Source organism: Sinohyriopsis cumingii, chromosome 1 (assembly GCF_028554795.1).
Source record: "Sinohyriopsis cumingii isolate HCF-2022 chromosome 1, ASM2855479v2, whole genome shotgun sequence".
Classification (NCBI taxonomy): Eukaryota; Metazoa; Mollusca; class Bivalvia; order Unionida; family Unionidae; genus Sinohyriopsis; species Sinohyriopsis cumingii.
In genome coordinates this window covers 61,154,515-61,179,930 of record NC_142961.1, presented here as the reverse complement: position 1 = coordinate 61,179,930, position 25,416 = coordinate 61,154,515, and the positions used below count along the sequence as shown (strand labels likewise).

The following is a 25,416-nucleotide window of genomic DNA, read 5'->3' as shown; positions in this document are numbered from 1 at the left end:
AGCAGATTTATGGAAACATAAAACATCGACGACCTCAAATGGGTAAACTGTCGTGATTCCCTGTCGAGGTAACTAACAATTGTTCCCAGTTTTTTCCCATTTGACATCATCGCTTCTTCGCGGTGACAAAGTATATTTCTTTCGGCGGCATCAGCTATCACAAAGTCCAGTTCGGCCTCATCAAGGATTAATCTGCTGTGATGTATTTTATGATCAAATGCTGCACCCTTAGTAAACTTTCCTATTAACCTTCGTCCGAGATCTTTCGCGGCGCTCTCTCTGCATTTAATGTAATCGCTGATCCCCTTAGGATCCCATTCCGCTATGAGCTTCTCATCGATAATTGGCGTCGGTAACCAAACGTCGGTCTGTCGATGATAGCATATGATTGCTTCGCCGACAGTCAGCGACGTCAGTATTCCGCTGTCAAGCATGTACCGTAACAACACAATAGGCGCCCACACTTTCTCGGCGAAGTGTTTGCCAAACCACACATAGCTGATCGGGTGCAATCCCGCAGCGAATCCAAATGATGTTATCCGGGCGAACCCGGTGAGATCAAAATCGGGCAGCGGACCGTTGATTGACACTCTGGTCATCAAACTGGTTGGATGTCCAAATCTAGCAAAGTATTCGTTGCACTCTCCGTAACCAAGAAAACTTCCTGGGTAACACGCGGTCATATCCACGGATATCATGTCGCGGTAATCATAAGGAACATTCCACAGCCCGCCATGGCCGTATTCGATATGACTCAGTTTGATATCCTCAAGAAATCTGTCGCTGGTTGGTCTCCATGAATTTCGTTCTCTGGCTATGCGCGCGGCAACACTAGGAACGGTGAAACAGCGCGTCAGCAACTGGTCCACTGAATCATCAGCAACTGAGTAACCGCTCGCGAGTTTTTTCATATCGCGCTGTAATGACTCAGTTCTGTGTACTTCCCCGTTTGGTCGCACAAACTGATCATACTCGGATTGTTCATTGCTTTTAAATAGCCACACCAACACAGGATCTGTTTTACTTGCCTAGTAAATATGATCAAATATATTTCCGTCGTAAAACCTCACAACGCGATCTCGCGGAAATATCCTAACTGACTCTGTCCAGGCGTGACTGTTGTGATCAATAATTGTTATCGGCGATCCGCGACGACTGTATTTGGGTTTGTATAGTTGTTCTCCGGTCAGCGACTTCACAGCTATAGGAAATCCTAGTGAGCGTTCTAACGTGGCAACATCTGCTATTGATGCTCCGCTGTCACGGACTCGATTAGCCCACGCTGTTATCTTGGATTTTCTTGATTCTGTTAAACCGTTGCCTCGCACTGAGTTACTGAAATGTTCCATCACCCGCTCGGCCACACAGTTCAACGTTGAAATGCTTGCATTTCCAGAAACGCTCGCATTTCCAGTCATTCGCATCGGAGCAAGTTTATCCATTTCTGGTCTTTTTACTTTATATAACCCGTAAACGACTGCGGTTACCGGATACGATCTTTCATAATATGGCTTATCAATTCCAACAAGCATTCCTGGTCTGCTATGACGGTTTAATAAAACTGTTTTCTTGTTGGAAAGGACAGGATCGCGTTTATCACTGATAGTATATATTTCGATGTCATTTTCATCGACGGTGGCGGTAATAAATTTTATTAGCACATAATAATTGCTATCGGCGTCAAGTTGTTCGATGATGTGTCCCGCACGCGTATCCGTCATCGTGGCGTTGATGTTGTATTCTCCCGGAACATGATTCGCACTAAACAGACTGTCAAGAATATCGTACTTCAGATTACGAATAATTTTATGTGTCGAGTACACATGGGGTGCGCCATCGTCATAAAATTCTTGTTTCGCGTGTTGGATTAATTCATTTAACTGTGTTAGGCCTCTTCGCGGTGCGCTACCGGTTAACCTGTCAAGGTCAAAGCGGTCGGGAAATGGTCTCGCTGATGACAATCTGTCGAATTCTTCCATATATAACATTAGGACAAATATTGCTTAATTAAAAAAAACTCATATATATATGCCTGAAAACTATTGCAACTGGAAAATTGCCGGAACAAAAAAATGATGTCAGCGAAAGTGTGTCGGCGAGTACTGTGCTTCTCATAATCAAAATTTCAAACGAGGATCCAACGGCGGAGTTACTTGTGCCGTGTGTGACGGTGCTCGAAGTGCGGCGGCAAAAGATTCCGCGAGCTCGCCAGATATTATCTACGCAAGTACAATCGCGAGTTCACCGAACAAGAGTACGTCGACAATCATCCGATACATTATTTAGACAAACAAACGCCATCTAGCATAGACAAATGGAATACTGAAGACATCCAATCTACGATAACTACGAAGCCTCAGCAGATGGAACAGTTAGACACCACAGACTGAAAAAACCACTTGGAAATATTGGCAAACGTGGGTATAAACGTATTAAGGTCTGCAAATCCAGCGAAAGGAAAAATTATTATTCACATAGGTTTGTTTTTGAGTGTTTCCACGGCGTGATTCCTACGGGATTAGTTATCGACCATATCAACAGAAATAAACTAGATAACCGTATAGAGAACCTAAGAACTGTTACTCCCAGCGAAAACACTTGTAACACAACAAGGATTTTTCAAAAGCTCCCTCCGAGGCCGGTCGTTGCCGTTATGGACTCCGATGAAATAGATTTTCCCTCAATGTACTCTGCTGCTAAATATTTTGACATGCACGCGAAATCAATCCATCATAATATTAATCTCGTGACAAAGACAGTGTACTCGAAAAAATATAATAAATTTATATCCTTCTATGAACCTGTTTAAGTTTGACAGCATATTAGAGAGATAAACCCGATATGGATATAATGGACGATAAATCAGTGGCAACATTGATGCATGACATTAACGCGATAAGAGAGTTCGCAACATCTAGTGAAATTTTTAACTCTACGTGGTTGCAGGATCAGTACGATTCCATCTATGAGTCTCGCGAGCAAGGCTACAAAACTCATCGGCGAGAATACAGAGCCATGAAGATACTTAATAACGAACTCAGATACAAAATCGTTCCTCAACACAAAGATCGAATTGAGGTCTTCGTGCCGGTGGCTCGGACCATAAGGAAGATCCTTGACGACATCAGACAGATCTTCGAGCAAGAAAAACTCTCAAAAGTTCTTTCTGACAAACTCGATAAATTACTCATCGAGGAATAAATTACCAAAAACAATTACCGGAAGGAATTATCGGAAAAAATTTACTTGATAACAATTATCGGTAACAATTATTTTGTGAACAATCGCAGTGTTTTCGTCAAAATAAATTTTATTTGTGTTATTTTTTTTTGTGCCCGGAAATTCTTACGGTAATAATTTATCGTAGTAATTATTTTATCGTTGATATATGAAGGTGATTCTTGACGTCGAGCAGATCAAACAAATTCAGCTCCAGCGCGGGATCGTTCCTATCGCCGAGATAGCCAAACAGTTTCACGTCGGATACAACAGAATTTATGAGATATGGCGTCAGGGCGATCCCGACTCGATCAGACCCAAAATTTCAACGAAACCAAATCAGACCGAGATAACGTCATTGACACGCCAGCGAGATTCTGCCGTGGAACGCTGTAAACAACTCGAGGAAAAGGCAGCGCAGTTAACGACCGCTAATAACCAGCTTGTCATCAACGCGATAAGCGCCAAGGAAGAGATAACCAGATTAACCGGCCTGATAACATCCATGGACGCGAAATGCTTTGAACTCGGTCTGACCATGCGACTTGAAAAGACAATTCAGCAGCTGAAAAAAAAATAGAGCCGTTGCCGAGCAAGAGTTTCTTTGGCATCAGCAGCACAACCAAGAGCTTAACAAGAAGATTAGCAAGTTAAAACATCAGAATGACAAACTAACGGCGATGCCAACCGCGACCGTGCCTGCCACGACCAAGCCAACCACGGGCAAAAAAAAGAAGTCACCGAAACCACAGAAACCCCAGAAAGACATCGACTGGGAACTGCCAGATCTTGATCTGCTTTGAGCACATACTAAATATCCCCCCCCCCCCCGCGAGAACATCAAATAGTTGTTGTCGCGACAAACACGAGTGTGCATAATTCAAAAGCTCGTCGTCGCTGAAGAACACTACAATGTGATCGTGGTCGCGCAGACGCTCGACATCGTCGCTGTTCAACAATATCTTGTCGGTGCCGGTGTTTCCTATACGAATTTTTGTGTCTGCCAGCAGATATGGCAGATCATTTTCGACCCGTGCAAAAGCGGCTCTGATCGCGTCGGCAAGTTCTTTTCGGTCAAGTATAGTCACGCGAACATGCTGGTAATTTTCTTCGGACATTATTATATTTGTTGTGTTTATTTAACATAATTTATCACGACGTTGCTGTCGTTGATTGTGACTGGGAAACGCTCACCCCCCACGGGGTTGTCGTCGGAATCGCTGGAATCGCAGAAATCGCTGAAATCGCTTGAATCGCAAAGCGATTCGGTTTCAGATTCAGATTCAAATTCAGTTTCAGATTCTGAGTCATAATGTGCTTCCGTGGAGTCGTACTCGGAAACACTTGTTTCCGACTCTGACTCGGTGAAGTCGCTGCACGATGACATGTTATTATGTTATGATGTCGCTAATTGGACGATTTCACTAGCAAGTTTATGCTGATTGTTTCCCCGCGGAGGTCTAACAACCGCTGTTGCTGGTCAGTAACTTTAAAATTTATCCTTGTCAGCATCGGATTATGACACCTCAGAAATAATGGATTAATTGGCTCTTGCACAATCAGGAACCCGGGCGGTTGTGTAGGAGTAAATGAATACAATATAAACCCTTGCTTGACTTGATTTGATTCGCCCGTGTTTATGCTGTAGCTGCCATCGATGACATCACACACAAGATTGACCGCGACCACGTCGGTGATATTTACTATGCCCGGAGAAATATGCCGGCCATCACCTGATGTGGAATTGTCGTGTCCCAACACAGCAGGTTCCGGGAATGATCGCTTGTGCGCGGCAAGAACATTCTCAAAGGATTGATCCAACAGCGCAGACAACGACGTTAACATCTCAGGAACGTTATATCCGGGAAATTTAAAATTTCGTAATTCTGCCTCCGTTATGTTAAATTCTTTCAAAAAATTTTGTTTATCCGGAGCATCAATTACCATCTGAACCAACCGCCGGTTAAAATATCTCACGTCGTCAATTAGTTGATTTATTACCTCGATATGTTTTATGATTTTATCACGTGGGCTATACAGGTCAGAAATATGCTCCTGAAAGGATTGTTGCAGAAGTTTAAGTTGTTCTTTAAATAATTTGTTTATTTCATTGAAACGTTTTTCGATATCAAAAAGATATATGTCAAGACGAAGTGTTGCTGAAAATACACCAGCCGCTAACCTTTCCACGCCGCGGGAAGAGGTTTCCAGGGGAGGATTAAACACCCAAGGTGGTCCCTTCTTCCTTGGGTCGGGTATATTTTGATCGAAATAAAATGCCGACCATTTTGGGTTTTTTATATTTGACATATCGTCGATGTGACGTTGGTAAGAAGACAATAATTTTCTGCGTAGTAGTTTTGTTAACGTATCGTCGGGGGTGGGGGGGTGGGGGGGCGTCATGATACGCCATAGTATCCGTGTAATAATCGGATTTTACAGGTTCTTGTAGACGCGGTTTTACATCAGGGGCGTCCGCTGGCCATCCTAGCACGGCTTTGATTGAACTGTTATAGATATCAACGGCGTAACCCGGTGTAGCAACCTCGATGACCGTTGACAGCGTTGGCTCGTGTGCAGTGATTGATATTTTTGATTCTTTTCCGGTGACACGTTTTATTTGACGCTGTATTTCTTTGTTGATTTCTTCGATCTGATAACTCCCAGTGGGTAACGCAATGACGTTCCAATCTGGTGTGCCGTCAGCGTTATTCTGATACGAAAATACAAATGAGTTATTCAGCGATTGTCCGTGAAATGATGTTGCCCTGATATTGGGCCAACTGTGATATACTCGTAATTGTGCCAGCGCGATTTCGGTAACTGGAATTGCAGTTGGAAAATTAATGCTGAATTCTGGCTGCGTCGACGATATTGATATCAATGTGGTCCTTACCGGAGTTGTATTCGCGGCTATGTCGAGCAACGCTTGTCGTTCCATCGTTATTTAACTTTATCGTTTTTAAATGAAAACCATTTGCGGGTTCAGTATTCGCTATGCGCTCATAATCGCTGTACACGTTGGACTTCAGCGTGAACTCAAGATCTGATATGTTGTTGTCGTCCACACTAGATGAGATCAACGAGGACAGTTTCGAGTAGGCGCTGTTGGCCGCGTTGGCTAGTTGTTGATACTCGTGCAATTTTGCTGTCGCGCACGAGGATATTTTTTTCGCGATGATATTGGCGACTCCTGCGATCGTCGTTGATGCTGAAATTGTGATTGTGATAGCGATTGCGGTCGTTACCGGAGTTAGCGCTGATAATAGCACACCCGTGGATGCAACTACCGCGGTTACCGAGTACAATGTTATACCTAACGCGGTGACGCGGCGTTTATATATTTTTATTTTTATTGCGCACCTGTCAATGGTATTTTTTCAGCGTTGATTGCCACTCGCGTACCTGATCATACCGGTATTGCTGAGCATCTAGTGTTGTCGTTGACATTATTTAAAATCGCTGGCGATTTTCAATTACGCGGTAACCAATTGAGGTGTTTCTGCGAAGAATTCCAAACACCACCAGTAAGATGTTGCGGTTAATTTCTCGTCTTCGGCTTCAAGTATAAATATTTCTTCGGTTCCGCTGTTTAGTATTACGGTTACAACCCCGGAATACTTATCGGTGGAATGTCTCCAGGGATATGTTGTGAAGATTTCAAATTTAGCGGCTGAAAACACAGACAACCTGTACACGCCAGTGGCTGTTGCTGTGTATTTGAGTGAATTATTTTGTCGGGACCATGTTGCGAATCCCGATGATACCGTGTATGCGATGTTGGTGATATGCTCGGGGGTAATTCCAGTGGGGACTTTAATCAGACTGGTTTTGTTAACGATATCAGGAATTCCCGATACGATATCCTGCTGTGTTTGTTTGATTGTGTCAATGTCGGTCTTTACATCGGCGAGTTTCACATCGACGACTGGAGGATCCCCAAAGAACTTATCCACGGCCTCAGTTTTTTTTTGAAGGTTTCTTCGAAATCTTGTAAACGCGCCAACGTGAACATCATACTCTGCCCGCAACGTGGCTAGTCTACCACCAACGACGTCTACGTACTGTTTGTTTGTGGCATCTTCGGGAGATTCGGGATCCTTTAGAACGGTTATTTTGTTGCCGTTCATGCGGAGTTCGCCCGTCATTGTGTCCCCGGATTTTATTACTCGGTCATTGATTAAACCAACAGCAAGTGCGTATTGCGCATCGACATACTGTTTATTTGTGGCGTCCTCGGGACCTATCGGATCCCCTAACACAGTTATTTTGTTGCCATTCATGCTGAGTTCACCTGTCATTGTATCACCGGTCTTTGATACGCGCGTCGCTGCGACTCTTCGTGCATCATCTCGCAGCATCGCAATTGATATCAACGAATCTTTTATTCTGCCTTTGTCAGCGAATACAACGATGTTGTCTGCGGTAGCTCCAGAAACTTTGACAATTATGTCACCCAACGGAACGTTACTAGTTTTTAGTTTGCCGTGTTTGTCCTGGAAAACAGCAACCTCATCTGGGTCGACCAGGGACAGATTTAAAAGATTATCAACGTCATCTTTGGTTGCATACTTCGATAAGTCAATATCTTCTTTTTTTTCTTTGGTTCTGCTTGATCTTCCGTAAATGTCAACCATTATTTGTTACCGCTGTTTTCAAATGTGGTGTATTCGTGCACGACTTTGTGAGGAGGAATTTTTGGATTTCTTGATATCGCATCAAGAACATTCAAAACCTCTTGACCACATATCGGAGGGTCAATCAGTGTTTGTGTTGGCAGCGTTGACTGCCAAAGTCGAATTGGAAGCCTTTGAACGTACCTGAGAAACTCAACTGGCGGTGCTAACCCGTACGAATCGAAATATACAATTCCACGTGGATCGATCGCGTAAGCAACCCAGTGAGTTCCAGGACCATCGCGGTTGTCAAGATTAATAATTCCTGTTTCTGGATTATTCGGTGTCAGCGGTAGTTCATCTCGCATAAATACACCTCTGAAATGTTTTATACGCAATTTTTTGACGGCGTCAAGTAAATCAAAGTTAGAAGCCGAGAGCGTTTTTAAAATCGTTTTGGGTATCATGACGCCGGAGTTCCTGGGAGTCTGAGACCGCGGCCTGTTTTTTTATAACCTGATCCTGTTTGTGCTCTTGATGCTAATGCTTTTGCCATGGCTGATGATACTCTTTCTTTTAGAACTGGTCCCCAATTTCCAGATTGTAATGATCTAACAGCAGGCATCATGCTCGCCATAAGTGCTGGTATATTTCCTCCTCGTTTGTTGTAACCATTTCCGGTCATTTTCTTGACAGCTAATCCAGCTGCGGTTCCAACAGCTCCTAACGCGGCCGCCTTTGCCGCGGCGGCTGCTGCTGGTGCTAACGCGGCGGCAATTATTGGAATAAATGGAAGTATTCCACCGGACTTAACCATATCTTTGATCGCGGTCGGAAAGAGATCAATTCGAACTCCAGTCCTACCCTGCTTCGCGCTATTGAAATGTTTTAGCTGAGTTTTAGTCAGCGACAGTTTGTTTGAGCCGCCCGCTAGCTGATCGTGTTTTAACGTTATTGATGTCCCACATGTGCTCGCGTTTTTCGATTGCAATTTTTTTACCTGACCGGGAGTCAGAGTCACATTAACATAACTGTATGACATTTTATTTAAAATGATGTTGATCTAATTGCGCCTTTGAAAAACCTACATGTTTTCCACTGGTGCATCAACGACTCTCATTCGGCCGCCAACACCTTCAAGTAACATTGCTTTATCGGAAAGTATGACCGCGATCGCTCTAGCACCTGGAACTACTGGTGGTGCCCCAGCTGGTACTCGAGCCAGGCGAGCCCGAATAACTATATCAACGACAGATTTTCTGAACAAATCCAAATGTTCCAACGAAAAGTGATAGATCGGATACAACGTTGTAAAATCACGCTGAGATATCTGCAGCCCAGTGTCGACGTTTTGATCACGCCCATCATAGGACATCAATCGATAATATGCCCGTGCAACATCATTTTGTTCAAAATTTAGATTGATATCCTCAGCGGGTTCTTGATGTCCGTTTATTCTTAATGAAACTTCAGAAACTCCAAGTGTGTCAAATATCATTGGATTTGCTTCCTGGTTATTTATTCTGAAATTTGCCTGAAACGCGATAAATATATGTCGCGCTGCTGATACTCCCTGTTGTGATCCCAATTGCCATGTGAACAGTCCAGGAGCGTTGATTGAAGTACTATCTGTTGTCATTGCTAACCATGATAACAACGATTTTCCATCTTGATCCATAAAAGAAAGTAATTTTTGTTCTTCAGCGATTGATGGGGTCATTGTTGGCATCCACAGAGATAGTTTTCTTAACTCTACTTTACCAGGATCAACTCCAGCATCTCGCCATATTGCATCATTATCAGAGTTTTTTCTGACAAGCGTTACTGTGTGTTTGGCACCAAATATAACCTTTCGGACATTTCTGCAAAATCCACAAATATGAGATAACGGAATTGCACAGGAAAACTCTTCGTCGCCGTTCAGCATTGCTCGACGCGCGGCAAAACCCAAGTTGAAATTTTCATTCATTGATATAACTGCAGGTGTTTCTGCGGCTCCAGCCGCGTTTCTCACATTACCAATGTTTACATTTCTATTTTCGGGATGATCAGATGTGTCCTTTACAAACATCATTGTTGGACCAGCTGATCTTGTGTAATCATCGGAATATCTTGCAAGACCAAGTATTGTCGTGGCAACGTCAACATTATCCAAACACGACTCAATATCTTTTCCATCAATCGAGTATGTGGCTTTGCTAAATAACGCCATCACACCATTATTAACAAAACCAACACGATCGCCTATTCCGTATCCAGTACCGTCCGCTTTTAAGATTCTACCTGTGACTTCAATAAAAGCCTCACAAGGCAGGAAATATCTACTTGTGTCATGAATTTGAAACTCAATTCTCCCCGGCGCGTTAGGTGTTTTTGCATCATAAGAATAAAATTGATAATCGCGCAAGGATTCATCCTTTCTGACTGGTTTATCCATATCAAGTGCTACGTTGGATATACGCTGAATTTTCTTATTGTAATACATTATTATCTAAAACGAAGACCACTCCCCGCTATTAAACTTGAAGCTATATTTTTTTCTATTTCTTTGGAGGGTATCAGCGACGCTAGTTTTTGATTCGCAGTTTCATTTATTATTTTGCTAACATTCGCAGGCATATCCGCGGTGCTTGATAATTTTACCGGCGGAGGCTTTCTGCGTATTAATCGTGATAGTCTGTCCTTGATCGCCGTGAACACTTTGCCGGCTGCTTCACCGATTACACCAGAAGCTTTGTCTTTGATAACATCAATAGCTTTTGACGATAATTGTTTTGCAATTGGTCCCGCCTTTGGAGCTATTCTTGTAAACAATCCTTGAATAACATCTCCAAGCCCATCTCCATAATATGCACTGTAAACAGGATATCGCGAATTTACCACTCTCTCTCGTCGGACCATATGATTAGAGTCATGTATGATCATTTTATTTAATTAGTTATTTCTCTAATCGACTTTCAATCGCTGTCCACGAGTTCATCAATAAGTTCTCGATAGATGTGAGAATCCATGATGCCGCCGCGAAATAGTCGCTGACAGATATCAGCCGCTTCATTAATTATTTCCGGAGAGCTATTTCCAGCTCGTTTTCCTCCGATGAGAACTTCTAGCCGCGATACATCATTGAGAACATTATCAGGACAAACAGCTAGACCAGATCCGGTTTTTGATTGTTGTTCCACAATTCTTGGGGCTAAAACATCTTGCGGTAAACTTTCAGGAGATGTTGTTAAACCAATTATCGGCGACCTAGTTTGTTTGGATTTTTGGCCACGCGGACTTTGTTTGGATGCGGCCTCGTATTCACTTAACGGGACCAGGTCGGGGTCTATTACTTTTCGCCGTGAAGGATGTCGCTCTATTTGTTGCAACGGCGGAGGAAGTTGATATTGCTGTGTTGTAACTTGCTCTTCTTCTTTTTTTCCTTTTTTTTTCATCTTTCAAATATTTATCATACCCGGTTATGCCCGCTTTTAGATATTTATGGTCAATATCATCTTTAGATATCTGAGGAAGATCTCGTCTTATTTTATACACATAATCAGCCCATTTATCTCGGGACATACCCTTATCAGCCCCTGGTTCTAAAAATTCACGCCTGCGATGAAAATTATCAACAATCCAAACAGGAAGTCGTTTAAAATCTTCCTCGGTATCTAATGGAATAGTTTTTATTTCCCTAACACCTGCTTCAGTAAATTTATTTAAAAATGTTCCTTTGATTGCTTTTGGTTTTTGAAGTTCTTCTATTGCCTGAAGTAAACTTTTCTGTGGTCGATCAGGATCAGGTTTTCCTGCGATAGCCACTGTAACCGCTTTGGTAGCTGCTGTTACAGGTTTGAATAATTCCTCCGCGGCCTCTGCGAAACCTTCCTGAATTTGCTGTCTCACTTGTAATTTTTCTCTGACACTATCTCTGACAGGAATAAATTTTTTGATTGCTTCAAGTCGTTCTCGAGCTAGTCTAGCAGAATATGCTTCTCCGATGTTGGCCATTATTGTTAACTTAAATTTTTAATTCCACCGCTATGTTATTTAGTTAAAAAATATTCCGCCGAGAGCAGCAGTGGGGGCGCCACCCCGAGTTGGTTTAATTACGTAACCGGCGCAGCAATAACATTTCCAAGATCAGATTACACGTTTAAACCCGTTATTTGCCAAAGAGACACCCTGTGTGTCATGGGTGCCAAAATAACGGGTTTGTTTGTCAAAATAAGAGTTAGGGCTGTGAAAATTATTGATGGAAGGGGTTTTTTTGCCTAAAAACTTGTGAGATTCGCCCCCCCTGCTGCGAAGTACAATATTATTTGATACTAACACATAGGAATGTCAGTGACTAATGCCATTATTTAAGTACAATATTATTTGATACTAACACATAGGAATGTCACTGACTTATGCTATTATTTAAGTACAATATTATTTGATACTAACACATAGGAATGTCACTGACTAATGTCATTATTTAAGTACAATATTATTTGGTACTAACACATAGGAATGTCGGTGACTAATGTCATTATTTAAGTACAATATTATTTGATACTAACACATAGGAATGTCACTGACTAATGTCATTATTTAAGTACAATATTATTTGATACTAACACATAGAAATGTCACTGACTTATGCTATTATTAAAGTACAATATTATTTGGTACTAACACATAGGAATGTCAGTGACTAATGTCATTATTTAAGTACAATATTATTTGATACTAACACATAGGAATGTCAGTGACTAATGTCATTATTTAAGTACAATATTATTTGATACTAACACATAGGAATGTCACTGACTAATGTCATTATTTAAGTACAATATTATTTGATACTAACACATAGGAATGTCAGTGACTAATGTCATTATTTAAGTACAATATTATTTGATACTAACACATAGAAATGTCACTGACTTATGCTATTATTAAAGTACAATATTATTTGATATTAACACATAGGAATGTCACTGACTTATGCTATTATTTAAGTACAATATTATTTGGTACTAACACATAGGAATGTCAGTGACTAATGTCATTATTTAAGTACAATATTATTTGATACTAACACATAGGAATGTCAGTGACTAATGTCAACTATTTAAGTACAATATTATTTGATACTAACACATAGGAATGTCAGTGACTAATGCCATTCTTTAAGTACAATATTATTTGATACTAATACATAGGAAAGTAAGTAACTAATGCCATTATTTAAGTATAATATTATTTGATATTAACACATAGGAATATCGGTGACTAATGTCATTATTTAAGTACAATATTATTTGATACTAACACATAGGAATGTCAGTGACTAATGTCATTATTTAAGTACAATATTATTTGATACTAACACATAGGAATGTCAGTGACTAATGTCATTATTTAAGTACAATATTATTTGATACTAACACATAGGAATGTCAGTGACTAATGTCATTATTTAAGTACAATATTATTTGATACTAACACATAGGAATGTCAGTGACTAATGTCATTATTTAAGTACAATATTATTTGATACTAACACATAGGAATGTCAGTGACTAATGTCATTATTTAAGTACAATATTATTTGATACTAACACATAGGAATGTCAGTGACTAATGTCATTATTTAAGTACAATATTATTTGATACTAACACATAGGAATGTCAGTGACTAATGCCATTATTTAAGTACAATATTATTTGATACTAACACATAGGAATGTCACTGACTTATGCTATTATTAAAGTACAATATTATTTGATATTAACACATAGGAATGTCACTGACTTATGCTATTATTTAAGTACAATATTATTTGGTACTAACACATAGGAATGTCAGTGACTAATGTCATTATTTAAGCATAATATTATTTGATACTAACACATAGGAATGTCAGTGACTAATGTCAACTATTTAAGTACAATATTATTTGATATTAACACATAGGAATGTCACTGACTTATGCTATTATTTAAGTACAATATTATTTGGTACTAACACATAGGAATGTCAGTGACTAATGTCATTATTTAAGTACAATATTATTTGATACTAACACATAGGAATGTCAGTGACTAATGTCAACTATTTAAGTACAATATTATTTGATACTAACACATAGGAATGTCAGTGACTAATGTCATTATTTAAGTACAATATTATTTGATACTAACACATAGGAATGTCACTGACTTATGCTATTATTTAAGTACAATATTATTTGGTACTAACACATAGGAATGTCAGAGACTACTGTCATTATTTAAGTACAATATTATTTGATACTAACACATAGGAATGTCAGTGACTAATGTCAACTATTTAAGTACAATATTATTTGATACTAACACATAGGAATGTCAGTGACTAATGCCATTATTTAAGTACAATATTATTTGATACTAACACATAGGAATGTCAGTGACTAATGTCATTATTTAAGTACAATATTATTTGATACTAACACATAGGAATGTCAGTGACTAATGTCATTATTTAAGTACAATATTATTTGATAATAACACATAGGAATGTCAGTGACTAATGTCATTATTTAAGTACAATATTATTTGATAATAACACATAGGAATGTCAGTGACTAATGTCATTATTTAAGTACAATATTATTTGATACTAACACATAGGAATGTCAGTGACTAATGTCATTATTTAAGTACAATATTATTTGATACTAACACATAGGAATGTCAGTGACTAATGTCAACTATTTAAGTACAATATTATTTGATATTAACACATAGGAATGTCACTGACTTATGCTATTATTTAAGTACAATATTATTTGGTACTAACACATAGGAATGTCAGTGACTAATGTCATTATTTAAGTACAATATTATTTGATACTAACACATAGGAATGTCAGTGACTAATGTCATTATTTAAGTACAATATTATTTGATACTAACACATAGGAATGTCAGTGACTAATGTCATTATTTAAGTACAATATTATTTGATACTAACACATAGGAATGTCAGTGACTAATATCATTATTTAAGTACAATATTATTTGATACTAACACATAGGAATGTCACTGACTTATGCTATTATTAAAGTACAATATTATTTGATATTCACACATAGGAATGTCACTGACTTATGCTATTATTTAAGTACAATATTATTTGGTACTAACACATAGGAATGTCAGTGACTGATGTCATTATTTAAGTACAATATTATTTGATACTAACACATAGGAATGTCAGTGACTAATGTCAACTATTTAAGTACAATATTATTTGATACTAACACATAGGAATGTCAGTGACTAATGTCATTATTTAAGTACAATATTATTTGGTACTAACACATAGGAATGTCACTGACTTATGCTATTATTTAAGTACAATATTATTTGGTACTAACACATAGGAATGTCAGTGACTAATGTCATTATTTAAGTACAATATTATTTGATACTAACACATAGGAATGTCAGTGACTAATGTCAACTATTTAAGTACAATATTATTTGATACTAACACATAGGAATGTCAGTGACTAATGCCATTATTTAAGTACAATATTATTTGATACTAACACATAGGAATGTCAGTGACTAATGTCATTATTTAAGTACAATATTATTTGATACTAACACATAGGAATGTCAGTGACTAATGTCATTATTTAAGTACAATATTATTTGATAATAACACATAGGAATGTCAGTGACTAATGTCATTATTTAAGTACAATATTATTTGATACTAACACATAGGAATGTCAGTGACTAATGTCATTATTTAAGTACAATATTATTTGATACTAACACATAGGAATGTCAGTGACTAATGTCATTATTTAAGTACAATATTATTTGATACTAACACATAGAAATGTCACTGACTTATGCTATTATTAAAGTACAATATTATTTGATATTAACACATAGGAATGTCACTGACTTATGCTATTATTTAAGTACAATATTATTTGGTACTAACACATAGGAATGTCAGTGACTAATGTCATTATTTAAGTACAATATTATTTGATACTAACACATAGGAATGTCAGTGACTAATGTCAACTATTTAAGTACAATATTATTTGATACTAACACATAGGAATGTCAGTGACTAATGTCATTATTTAAGTACAATATTATTTGATACTAACACATAGGAATGTCAGTGACTAATGTCATTATTTAAGTACAATATTATTTGATACTAACACATAGGAATGTCAGTGACTAATATCATTATTTAAGTACAATATTATTTGATACTAACACATAGGAATGTCACTGACTTATGCTATTATTAAAGTACAATATTATTTGATATTAACACATAGGAATGTCACTGACTTATGCTATTATTTAAGTACAATATTATTTGGTACTAACACATAGGAATGTCAGTGACTAATGTCAACTATTTAAGTACAACATTATTTGATACTAACACATAGGCATGTCAGTGACTAATGTCATTATTTAAGTACAATATTATTTGATACTAACACATAGGAATGTCAGTGACTAATGTCATTATTTAAGTACAATATTATTTGATAATAACACATAGGAATGTCAGTGACTAATGTCATTATTTAAGTACAATATTATTTGATACTAACACATAGGAATGTCAGTGACTAATGTCATTATTTAAGTACAATATTATTTGATACTAACACATAGGAATGTCAGTGACTAATGTCATTATTTAAGTACAATATTATTTGATACTAACACATAGAAATGTCACTGACTTATGCTATTATTAAAGTACAATATTATTTGATATTAACACATAGGAATGTCACTGACTTATGCTATTATTTAAGTACAATATTATTTGGTACTAACACATAGGAATGTCAGTGACTGATGTCATTATTTAAGTACAATATTATTTGATACTAACACATAGGAATGTCAGTGACTAATGTCAACTATTTAAGTACAATATTATTTGATACTAACACATAGGAATGTCAGTGACTAATGTCATTATTTAAGTACAATATTATTTGATACTAACACATAGGAATGTCAGTGACTAATGTCATTATTTAAGTACAATATTATTTGATACTAACACATAGGAATGTCAGTGACTAATATCATTATTTAAGTACAATATTATTTGATACTAACACATAGGAATGTCACTGACTTATGCTATTATTAAAGTACAATATTATTTGATATTAACACATAGGAATGTCACTGACTTATGCTATTATTTAAGTACAATATTATTTGGTACTAACACATAGGAATGTCAGTGACTAATGTCAACTATTTAAGTACAACATTATTTGATACTAACACATAGGCATGTCAGTGACTAATGTCATTATTTAAGTACAATATTATTTGATACTAACACATAGGAATGTCACTGACTTATGCTATTATTTAAGTACAATATTATTTGGTACTAACACATAGGAATGTCAGTGACTAATGTCATTATTTAAGTACAATATTATTTGATACTAACACATAGGAATGTCAGTGACTAATGTCAACTATTTAAGTACAATATTATTTGATACTAACACATAGGAATGTCAGTGACTAATGCCATTATTTAAGTACAATATTATTTGATACTAACACATAGGAATGTCAGTGACTAATGTCATTATTTAAGTACAATATTATTTGATACTAACACATAGGAATGTCAGTGACTAATGTCATTATTTAAGTACAATATTATTTGATACTAACACATAGGAATGTCAGTGATTAATGTCATTATTTAAGTACAATATTATTTGATAATAACACATAGGAATGTCAGTGACTAATGTCATTATTTAAGTACAATATTATTTGATACTAACACATAGGAATGTCAGTGACTAATGTCATTATTTAAGTACAATATTATTTGATACTAACACATAGGAATGTCAGTGACTAATGTCATTATTTAAGTACAATATTATTTGATACTAACACATAGGAATGTCAGTGACTAATGTCATTATTTAAGTACAATATTATTTGATACTAACACATATTAATGTCACTGACTTATGCTATTATTAAAGTACAATATTATTTGATATTAACACATATGAATGTCACTGACTTATGCTATTATTTAAGTACAATATTATTTGATACTAACACATAGGAATGTCAGTGACTAATGTCATTATTTAAGTACAATATTATTTGGTACTAACACATAGGAATGTCAGTGACTAATGCCATTATTTAAGTACAATATTATTTGATACTAACACATAGGAATGTCAGTGACTAATACCATTATTTAAGTACAATATTATTTTATACTAACACATAGGAATGTCACTGACTTATGATATTATTAAAGTACAATATTATTTGATACTAACACATAGGAATGTCAGTGACTAATGTCATTATTTAAGTACAATATTATTTGATACTAACACATAGGAATGTCAGTGACTAATGTCAACTATTTAAGTACAATATTATTTGATACTAACACATAGGAATGTCAGTGACTAATGCCATTATTTAAGTACAATATTATTTGATACTAACACATAGGAAAGTCAGTAACTAATGCCATTATTTAACTACAATATTATTTGATACTAACACAATATGTGCATGCTCATGTCACTGAGTTGGAGAGATTATATTATCAGATGAATGTGCCTTAAGAAAATACAGTTGGGTTGTTATCTGTTATAAATCATGACCAGGAATATATCTGGGAGACGATTATTATTATTGCATCAACAGATTTAATTTTAAATGACCTGATGACTTGTCTCATTCATGACATTATTTTATCAACATTGTAGTATCACATCATGTAATCAAAGCAACAAAACTCATCCACACGTTATTAATAATGGTATATTTCATACCAACTTTGTGGTAGCCATTTTCATTCATTTCTCATATTATAGGAGCTTATGGAATGCAGAAACAGCTTTTAAAATCAAGGGACAGAAAAAGTAAGTTCTATTGTGACAGTCTAGTTTTAAAACAAAACAACAGAGTCATACAACTGGACACTGTATGCTAGAAATGAGAGTTCTAGCAAATCAGTAACACAGTTATTCCCTACTTTACAAACATTATCTAAGACTCCATTATAATGATACCATGACTTTTGTTGTCGAGTATCAACAACAATAACTAGATTTATATGGTGCTACTGTCATTATTTACTGAGTTCTATGATTTTTGATAATCCTAATAGCTTAATAAACTCATTCCATGTTGCTAGACTAAGAGACATGAATTAATTATGCATAATACATCATGGTTATAAATGTATCTTGATACCAACAAACATAAATTTGACCGCGCTTGCTTCAGGGTACAACTAATTCTGCATAATTGTATAACCTGCCTATAAATAGCATGACATATGTCATATGGCTTTCATCTTTTTAAATATCTGTTTATGTCTTCAAACATAATGACCATCACTATTACAAAAGTCATGCATATGTTACACTATATACAAAGTGATATAAAAAAAAATGAAGTTAACTTACTTATTTGGAATTCCAGAAAAACTCTCTCTAACCATTGCTTCCAATGTGTCCAGGGTATCTATATTTAAAAAAAAAGTCTGCATGAAATCACTAGAAACTTTTGAAAGCCTCTGCTTTAAGCCATCATTTACTTAAGAACTCTAAATGAAACTGAAACAAAATTACTGCAGAAGTGCCTTCTTGTATTAAAGAGCAAATTTTGACCTTTTGAAAGATTAAAATGTAGTATAAGATGTCATGAACTTAATAGCAACCAAACCATATTCAACAAGATATTTTGTTAACTAGCAACAATTCTGTAAAACATGTATGTCCGCAATGTCCAGAATGTTTTAAAAAATGTGCTTAACGTTTCTGGTATAAATTGCTGAAATTCCTGAAAATATTACTATGTCATCCATACAGTACTACAAATATGTCTATCAAATTTCATTTGTGTATCCCAAAAAGATCTGTTTAAATGTGATAAGAAGACTTTAATCCACAAAATTCAACACCTTAAAATTTTTTAAAGAATGAAAAACTGCTGCACCCAAATCAAGCCTTCCACGACAGACACAAAAATGTCTTCCCGACTGTACATAATATAGATTAATGAATTAACTCTTATAGACTAATTTACAGAATAATTCCTCTGCCATGCTAGGTGGCAACTTGTATTCCAGATTACCAGTTTAAGCTTGAGTGAAATATATAACAGTGTGTTAACCACCTGAAATTGGGAGTGCATTTGTTCTGTAGAGTTATCATGCATGCCCTAATTCTTGATTGGTTCAACAGTTTGCCAAGGTCATAACATGACTGTCTGAACTATTTTGAAATAATACAATCTAACTGTTCAAAAATCTTTTAGTGAATCAGATTCTGTTCCATTGATGCATACATGGAGACTATATAATAAGAATACATGCACCACGGATTCTATTCTTCAGTCTATGCCAGGTTTGTAAGAGTCTTTGAGAAGAAAAAGTGATTTATTTATATTTTTCTCTGAATTTAGCAGAGTGTAAAATCTTAAATTGTCAGGACTTACTGGATTATGAGAATTTTTTCAAGGACTTGAATACCTAAATAATTCTATTAGATTATGTTAAATTTTCAAGAACTTCAGTCATATTCCACTTTCACAGGATTACTTAAAGTAAAAATATTTAGATTAAGAACTGTTAGTCTTCAGAAGTGCTAGCATGGTAGCACATAAACACATTAGAACCTTCATTTGGAATACCTCTGGAAAGTTTCGGGATTGTTGAGAAATTGATAGTATAATTTATGATACTATTCTAGGAATTCATACAATTTAAGTTAGTTTTAATTCTTTCGCTTTGTTTGATAATATATTTTTTTAAAAATAAATGTATATTTTGGAAAAATGAATGCTTGTTGGATTTACCTTGTCTTATTACATAAGTTTAAGCCCCTAGTAATTTGTAATTCACAAACATAAATATCATTGGAATTGAAGACATAACTTTGGCTGATGATATCATTAATCTGATAATTCTATATGTCAAACAACAATATACAGTGTGACCCTGCTATAACATGGTAGCTGCAAGCCATAGAACCCAACCGTGTTATAGACTGAACCATGTTATAAACAAACATGTCAGTTAGCTTAAGAAAATGATGCATGTACCCAAAATAATTTGCCTGGGGGGTAGATAATAAATGCGGGTGATAAAATATGTGCTTCATCGGCACAGTTACCATCTTAAATCAATGCATATTAAATGAAAAATACACCTGTAGTGAAAACAGAGAAGGCATATATAATAGTTTACTTTATTTAGAGAACCATGAATTGGTGCATATATGTGAATACTGTTTATATATACATGTATAATGTATAGCATGAATAGACATGAATAGTACTCATCTGTGAATCTCATCATATACATTGAATCCATAATACAAGTGATTCCATCAAAAATATGCGCACACACAGATTTAAAATATTCAACAATTTTGTCATGGGTCATACTGGTCTGAATTCAGTGGAAAAACATAGCATAATCACATAGCGAATGACGAAGCACATTTACTTTTCAGTACATCCCAAGTCAGTAAAAGTTAGTTTGCGTTTTAAGCCGCCGTTGGTAGCATTTGTAAGGATAAACTTTTTCCATGCAAAATGGAAACTTTCACGACACAGTTAACGTGCTCCAGTCACACTGGAAAATGCAAAAATCCATCAAATTCCATTACTTTTATTTAAGTTTGGTAATGACTTCCTTTGAAGAAAAGTTCCTTGTTTTTTATTGAAGACAAGGATTGTTCAAAACTGTTTTTATTGAAGATTGTAGTCTGCTTTCTTTGATGAAGGGTGCATGCGTTATTGAAGTCACTGCTAAAGGACAGCTTTGGAGAACCAAACAAATGCCCATTTCTTATTGTGGAGGCAACACCAAATAATTGTATTGCAAAAAAACTACTTTTTCGTGTACAAGAAAAATACATATAAAATTTCAGGAGCCACGTCACAATCATCTTGTATTATTCATACATGATCACACTTTATTTATAAATGTGTATTTAATAAGACAAGCCAAGTTTGTCTCAGTTCAAAAAGATTGTTGCTTTTAAGTTTAATGTACAAAAATATAGCAATTATCGAAACTGTAAATGGGAAAAGATTAACAGCAGACGGTTATCGTACATCATCTGTCAACTGCACAAGTCTTCTGGCAAAAATCCCACTTCAATATGACATTTTAAGATGGCTGCTATTGTGGCCATACTGGATGTCAGATCAGCACCATTTTTGTTTAGGACCAACAAAACATCATCACCATATTGATATGGCCATCCATTCAGGATGAGCAGTGATAACAAACTTTTCTAGATGACTATGACTATCCTTGGAGGAGAAGTAGTAATAAAAATATTTTCAATGTTGACAACAAGAATTTCAAGATGGATAACAAGATTTTCAAATGTGGCTTTCATGGTGGCCATACCGGATGCTAGATCGGCAAAATTTTTATTCAGGACCAGCTACACATGAAAAGTCTATTAGTGAAACTCCTATGCTGATCTGACTATCCAGTCAGAAGCAGTGATAATATTTTCAAGATGGCTGCTATGGTGGCCATATTGGACTTCAAACTGGCACCATTTTGATTAAGGAACACCTAGACATCATAAGAAGTCTTTTAGTGAAAACTTCATATTGATATGATTACCATCCATTGAGTGACAACAAGATTTTGGATGTAAGATTAGCATCATTTTCATTCATGACCAGCTAGTAAACGTGAAAAATCTTTTAGCAAAAACCCCATGTTGAGATAATATCCATGAAGAAGAAGTAGCAAAAATAAGATTTTACAAGATGGATGCCATTCTGGCCATACTGGTTGACATAGGGGCACAATATTTGTTTAAGAGCAAATAGACCATGGGATGAATGTGTGTATAAAGTTTCATGGCAATCCTCCAAGTAGTTTAGGAGTAGCAATAACAAACTGGTGCTAATGGACAGAGGGTTTGGGCAAACAACAATGGACAACAGACCATACCATAAGCTCTTAATGACCTATGACCACTAAAGCTTAAAGGGAGATAACTAAGGAAGATTGACAGACTGACACTGATAAAAATTACCTTTTGACTGAACTGCTAGTGTCATGTAATGGGCTGAATACATTCTGTTGCAAAAGCCTCTCAGTTTCTCATAAATGTTGTTGTTATTTTTCTCTGGAATGTGCTTCAGTGTATCAATATTACCTGTAAAGAGTTCAAGCAACTGAAACTGACATCTTGAGAATTAGCCAATACACTTTGGTGTAACAATATTACCTGTAAAGAGTTCAAGCAATTAAAATCAACATCTTGAAAATTAGCCAATGATAATAACAATAATGCTTTATTTATAGAGGGTGACTCATTAGTGAAGGACTATTCTCCCTTGAGTCCCTCTATACATTTTGGTGTATCAATATTACCTGTAAAGAGTTCAAACAATTAAAATGTGACATCTTGAGAATTAGCCAATACACTCTGGTGTATCATTAAATTTTACCTGTAAAGAGTTCCAGTAATTAAAACCACATCATGATTAATAGCCAATACACTTTGGTGTATCAATATTAAATTATACAATATAACTTGATATCTAGAAAAAATAATGAATACAGGAACACTCACAGGTTATTTCACAACTGCATTTATTTATAAATTTAAAAATGTAGCACTAAGTATTACTTCTAATTTCCTTTTGTGTAAGGTAAATGGCACAAATGAGAAATACAGTTAATTTAATGAATTCATACTTCAAAAGAAATGTTACAAAATTGTAATACCAATGCAAAAAATAATGATTCTTTGACAAAAACTGTGAGTGAAGACTGGAGAGTAAAACTTGACTATTTGATCCCAAAGAAAAGTATCAAACAGATGCAAAAATACATGTCACAGTGACCAACACCTGTATCTCCCCTCACTAAGCCTCATATGCCTACTATGAACAGTATCTAAGCTATAAAGTGAAAATATTCTCAAAGGAACCGATCCTCTGATGGGTACAAAGAATTTCCAGGATTTCATGATCAGACCATTTCTTTCTTTTAAATGCTGGGTCTTTAAACCATCACTAATATTCTTCATCTTCTGTGACATGCAGGGCAACACGACACTCTTTTCCATACTGCACTGTCTTCATTGTCTGATTCTGTCTCAATTTTCACTGAACACGGTGACATGCAGGGTACATGGCACTCTTGTTCACACTGCACTGTCTTCATGGTATGATTCTGTCTCAATTTTCACTGAACATGGTGACTCGCAGGATACACAGTACTCTTGTCTACACTGCACTGTCTTCATTGTCCGATTCTGTCTCAATTTTCACCGAACATGGTGACTCGCAGGATACATGGTACTCTTGTCTACACTGCACTGTCTTCATCCTCTGATTCTTTCTCAAGTTTCACTGAACTCAGTGACATGCTGGGCACCTGGCACTCTTGTCAACACACTACAATTGTCTTCCTTATCAGATTCTGTCTCAATTTCTTACAGACTGGACAAAGACAATATTAATATCACTGACAACATTCCCTAATTCATTATTGTGAATTTCACACTCTGAAAAGCCGGAGATCAATCCCAAAACACTAGCAAAACCCATTATCTTCACTATGAATAACAACTGTATGTATAACTATCACATGGTGCAAATTCCAGATATCCCACCGAGTTTAGCACAGTTAGTAAATAATATTGTTAACAGAAAGAACCATCATTTCTTAACTCTTTTTTGATTGGTTAAATGTACTGTTACCACCAATTATTGATGAATGAGATCAATTGTAACACTAACACAGAGTGGATCTATCCATCCCCCAGTTTTATTGTGCATAACCTGAAGGCAGACATATGTAATATGACAGTAGTATTTGTTCACAAGTGTCTCAAACACTGTTGAGGCAAGGTACATGTATTCATCAGATGTACATATCTATGGTCTGTTTCTTGTCTGCCTCAACAAACACAATCTCATGGTTGGTAACAACACTGTCTGCATAAAGACTCTGATCCTGGATTATCATGTTAATGGGCTTTAGACCATGGAAATTTAGCAGCAGTTTAAAAATTATCATATCCATTCAAGAAATGCATTCAGGTTTCATTTTGTGCTTTGGATTGGCACTTTACATTTTCTCAAAATGCATTTATGAGAGGCAGTAAATTAACTGCCAACTGGCTAAAAAGATTTATTGGGTTTTTTGTATTGGCTTATATGTTATATGTTAGTCTATAATATTGCTACAACAAGATATATGACTTTAAACTAAAAGAAAAATGAACTAATAAAGTTACTTTTTGAATGGACAATGCATTTGTTTGTTAATTGTGCATGTTGGTTTATTTGTATGTTTAGAGAGAAAGATAGTATGATGTACAAGTTGCAATATCGTATTTCATTTTTGACCCTCACATTTTTTATTTGACTCCCAGTTCTGACACCAAGGTTTTTTTTTAACCCTCAATTTTACTCCCCTGGGGGGATACACTGTTCTGTGGTACATTTGCCTTCATTCTGCAGTACATTTTTATTTCAGTGACAAAA

The 25,416-nt window shown here is 36.1% G+C and overlaps 1 protein-coding gene across 3 annotated transcripts in view; it reads right to left on the bottom strand.

The window, feature by feature from the left end:
* Nucleotides 1-25,416, bottom strand: part of LOC149806959 (nardilysin-like) — a 133,871-nt gene that overhangs the window by 82,357 nt on the left and 26,098 nt on the right. For all 3 annotated transcript variants that reach the window (XM_089960151.1, XM_089960152.1, XM_089960153.1), the window contains 2 exons: nucleotides 22,950-23,072; nucleotides 19,344-19,401 (listed from right to left, as the gene is read on the bottom strand). In XM_089960151.1, coding sequence (XP_089816277.1) covers nucleotides 19,344-19,401; nucleotides 22,950-23,072 — 181 coding nt within the window. The remainder of the gene's footprint in view (nucleotides 1-19,343; nucleotides 19,402-22,949; nucleotides 23,073-25,416) is intronic.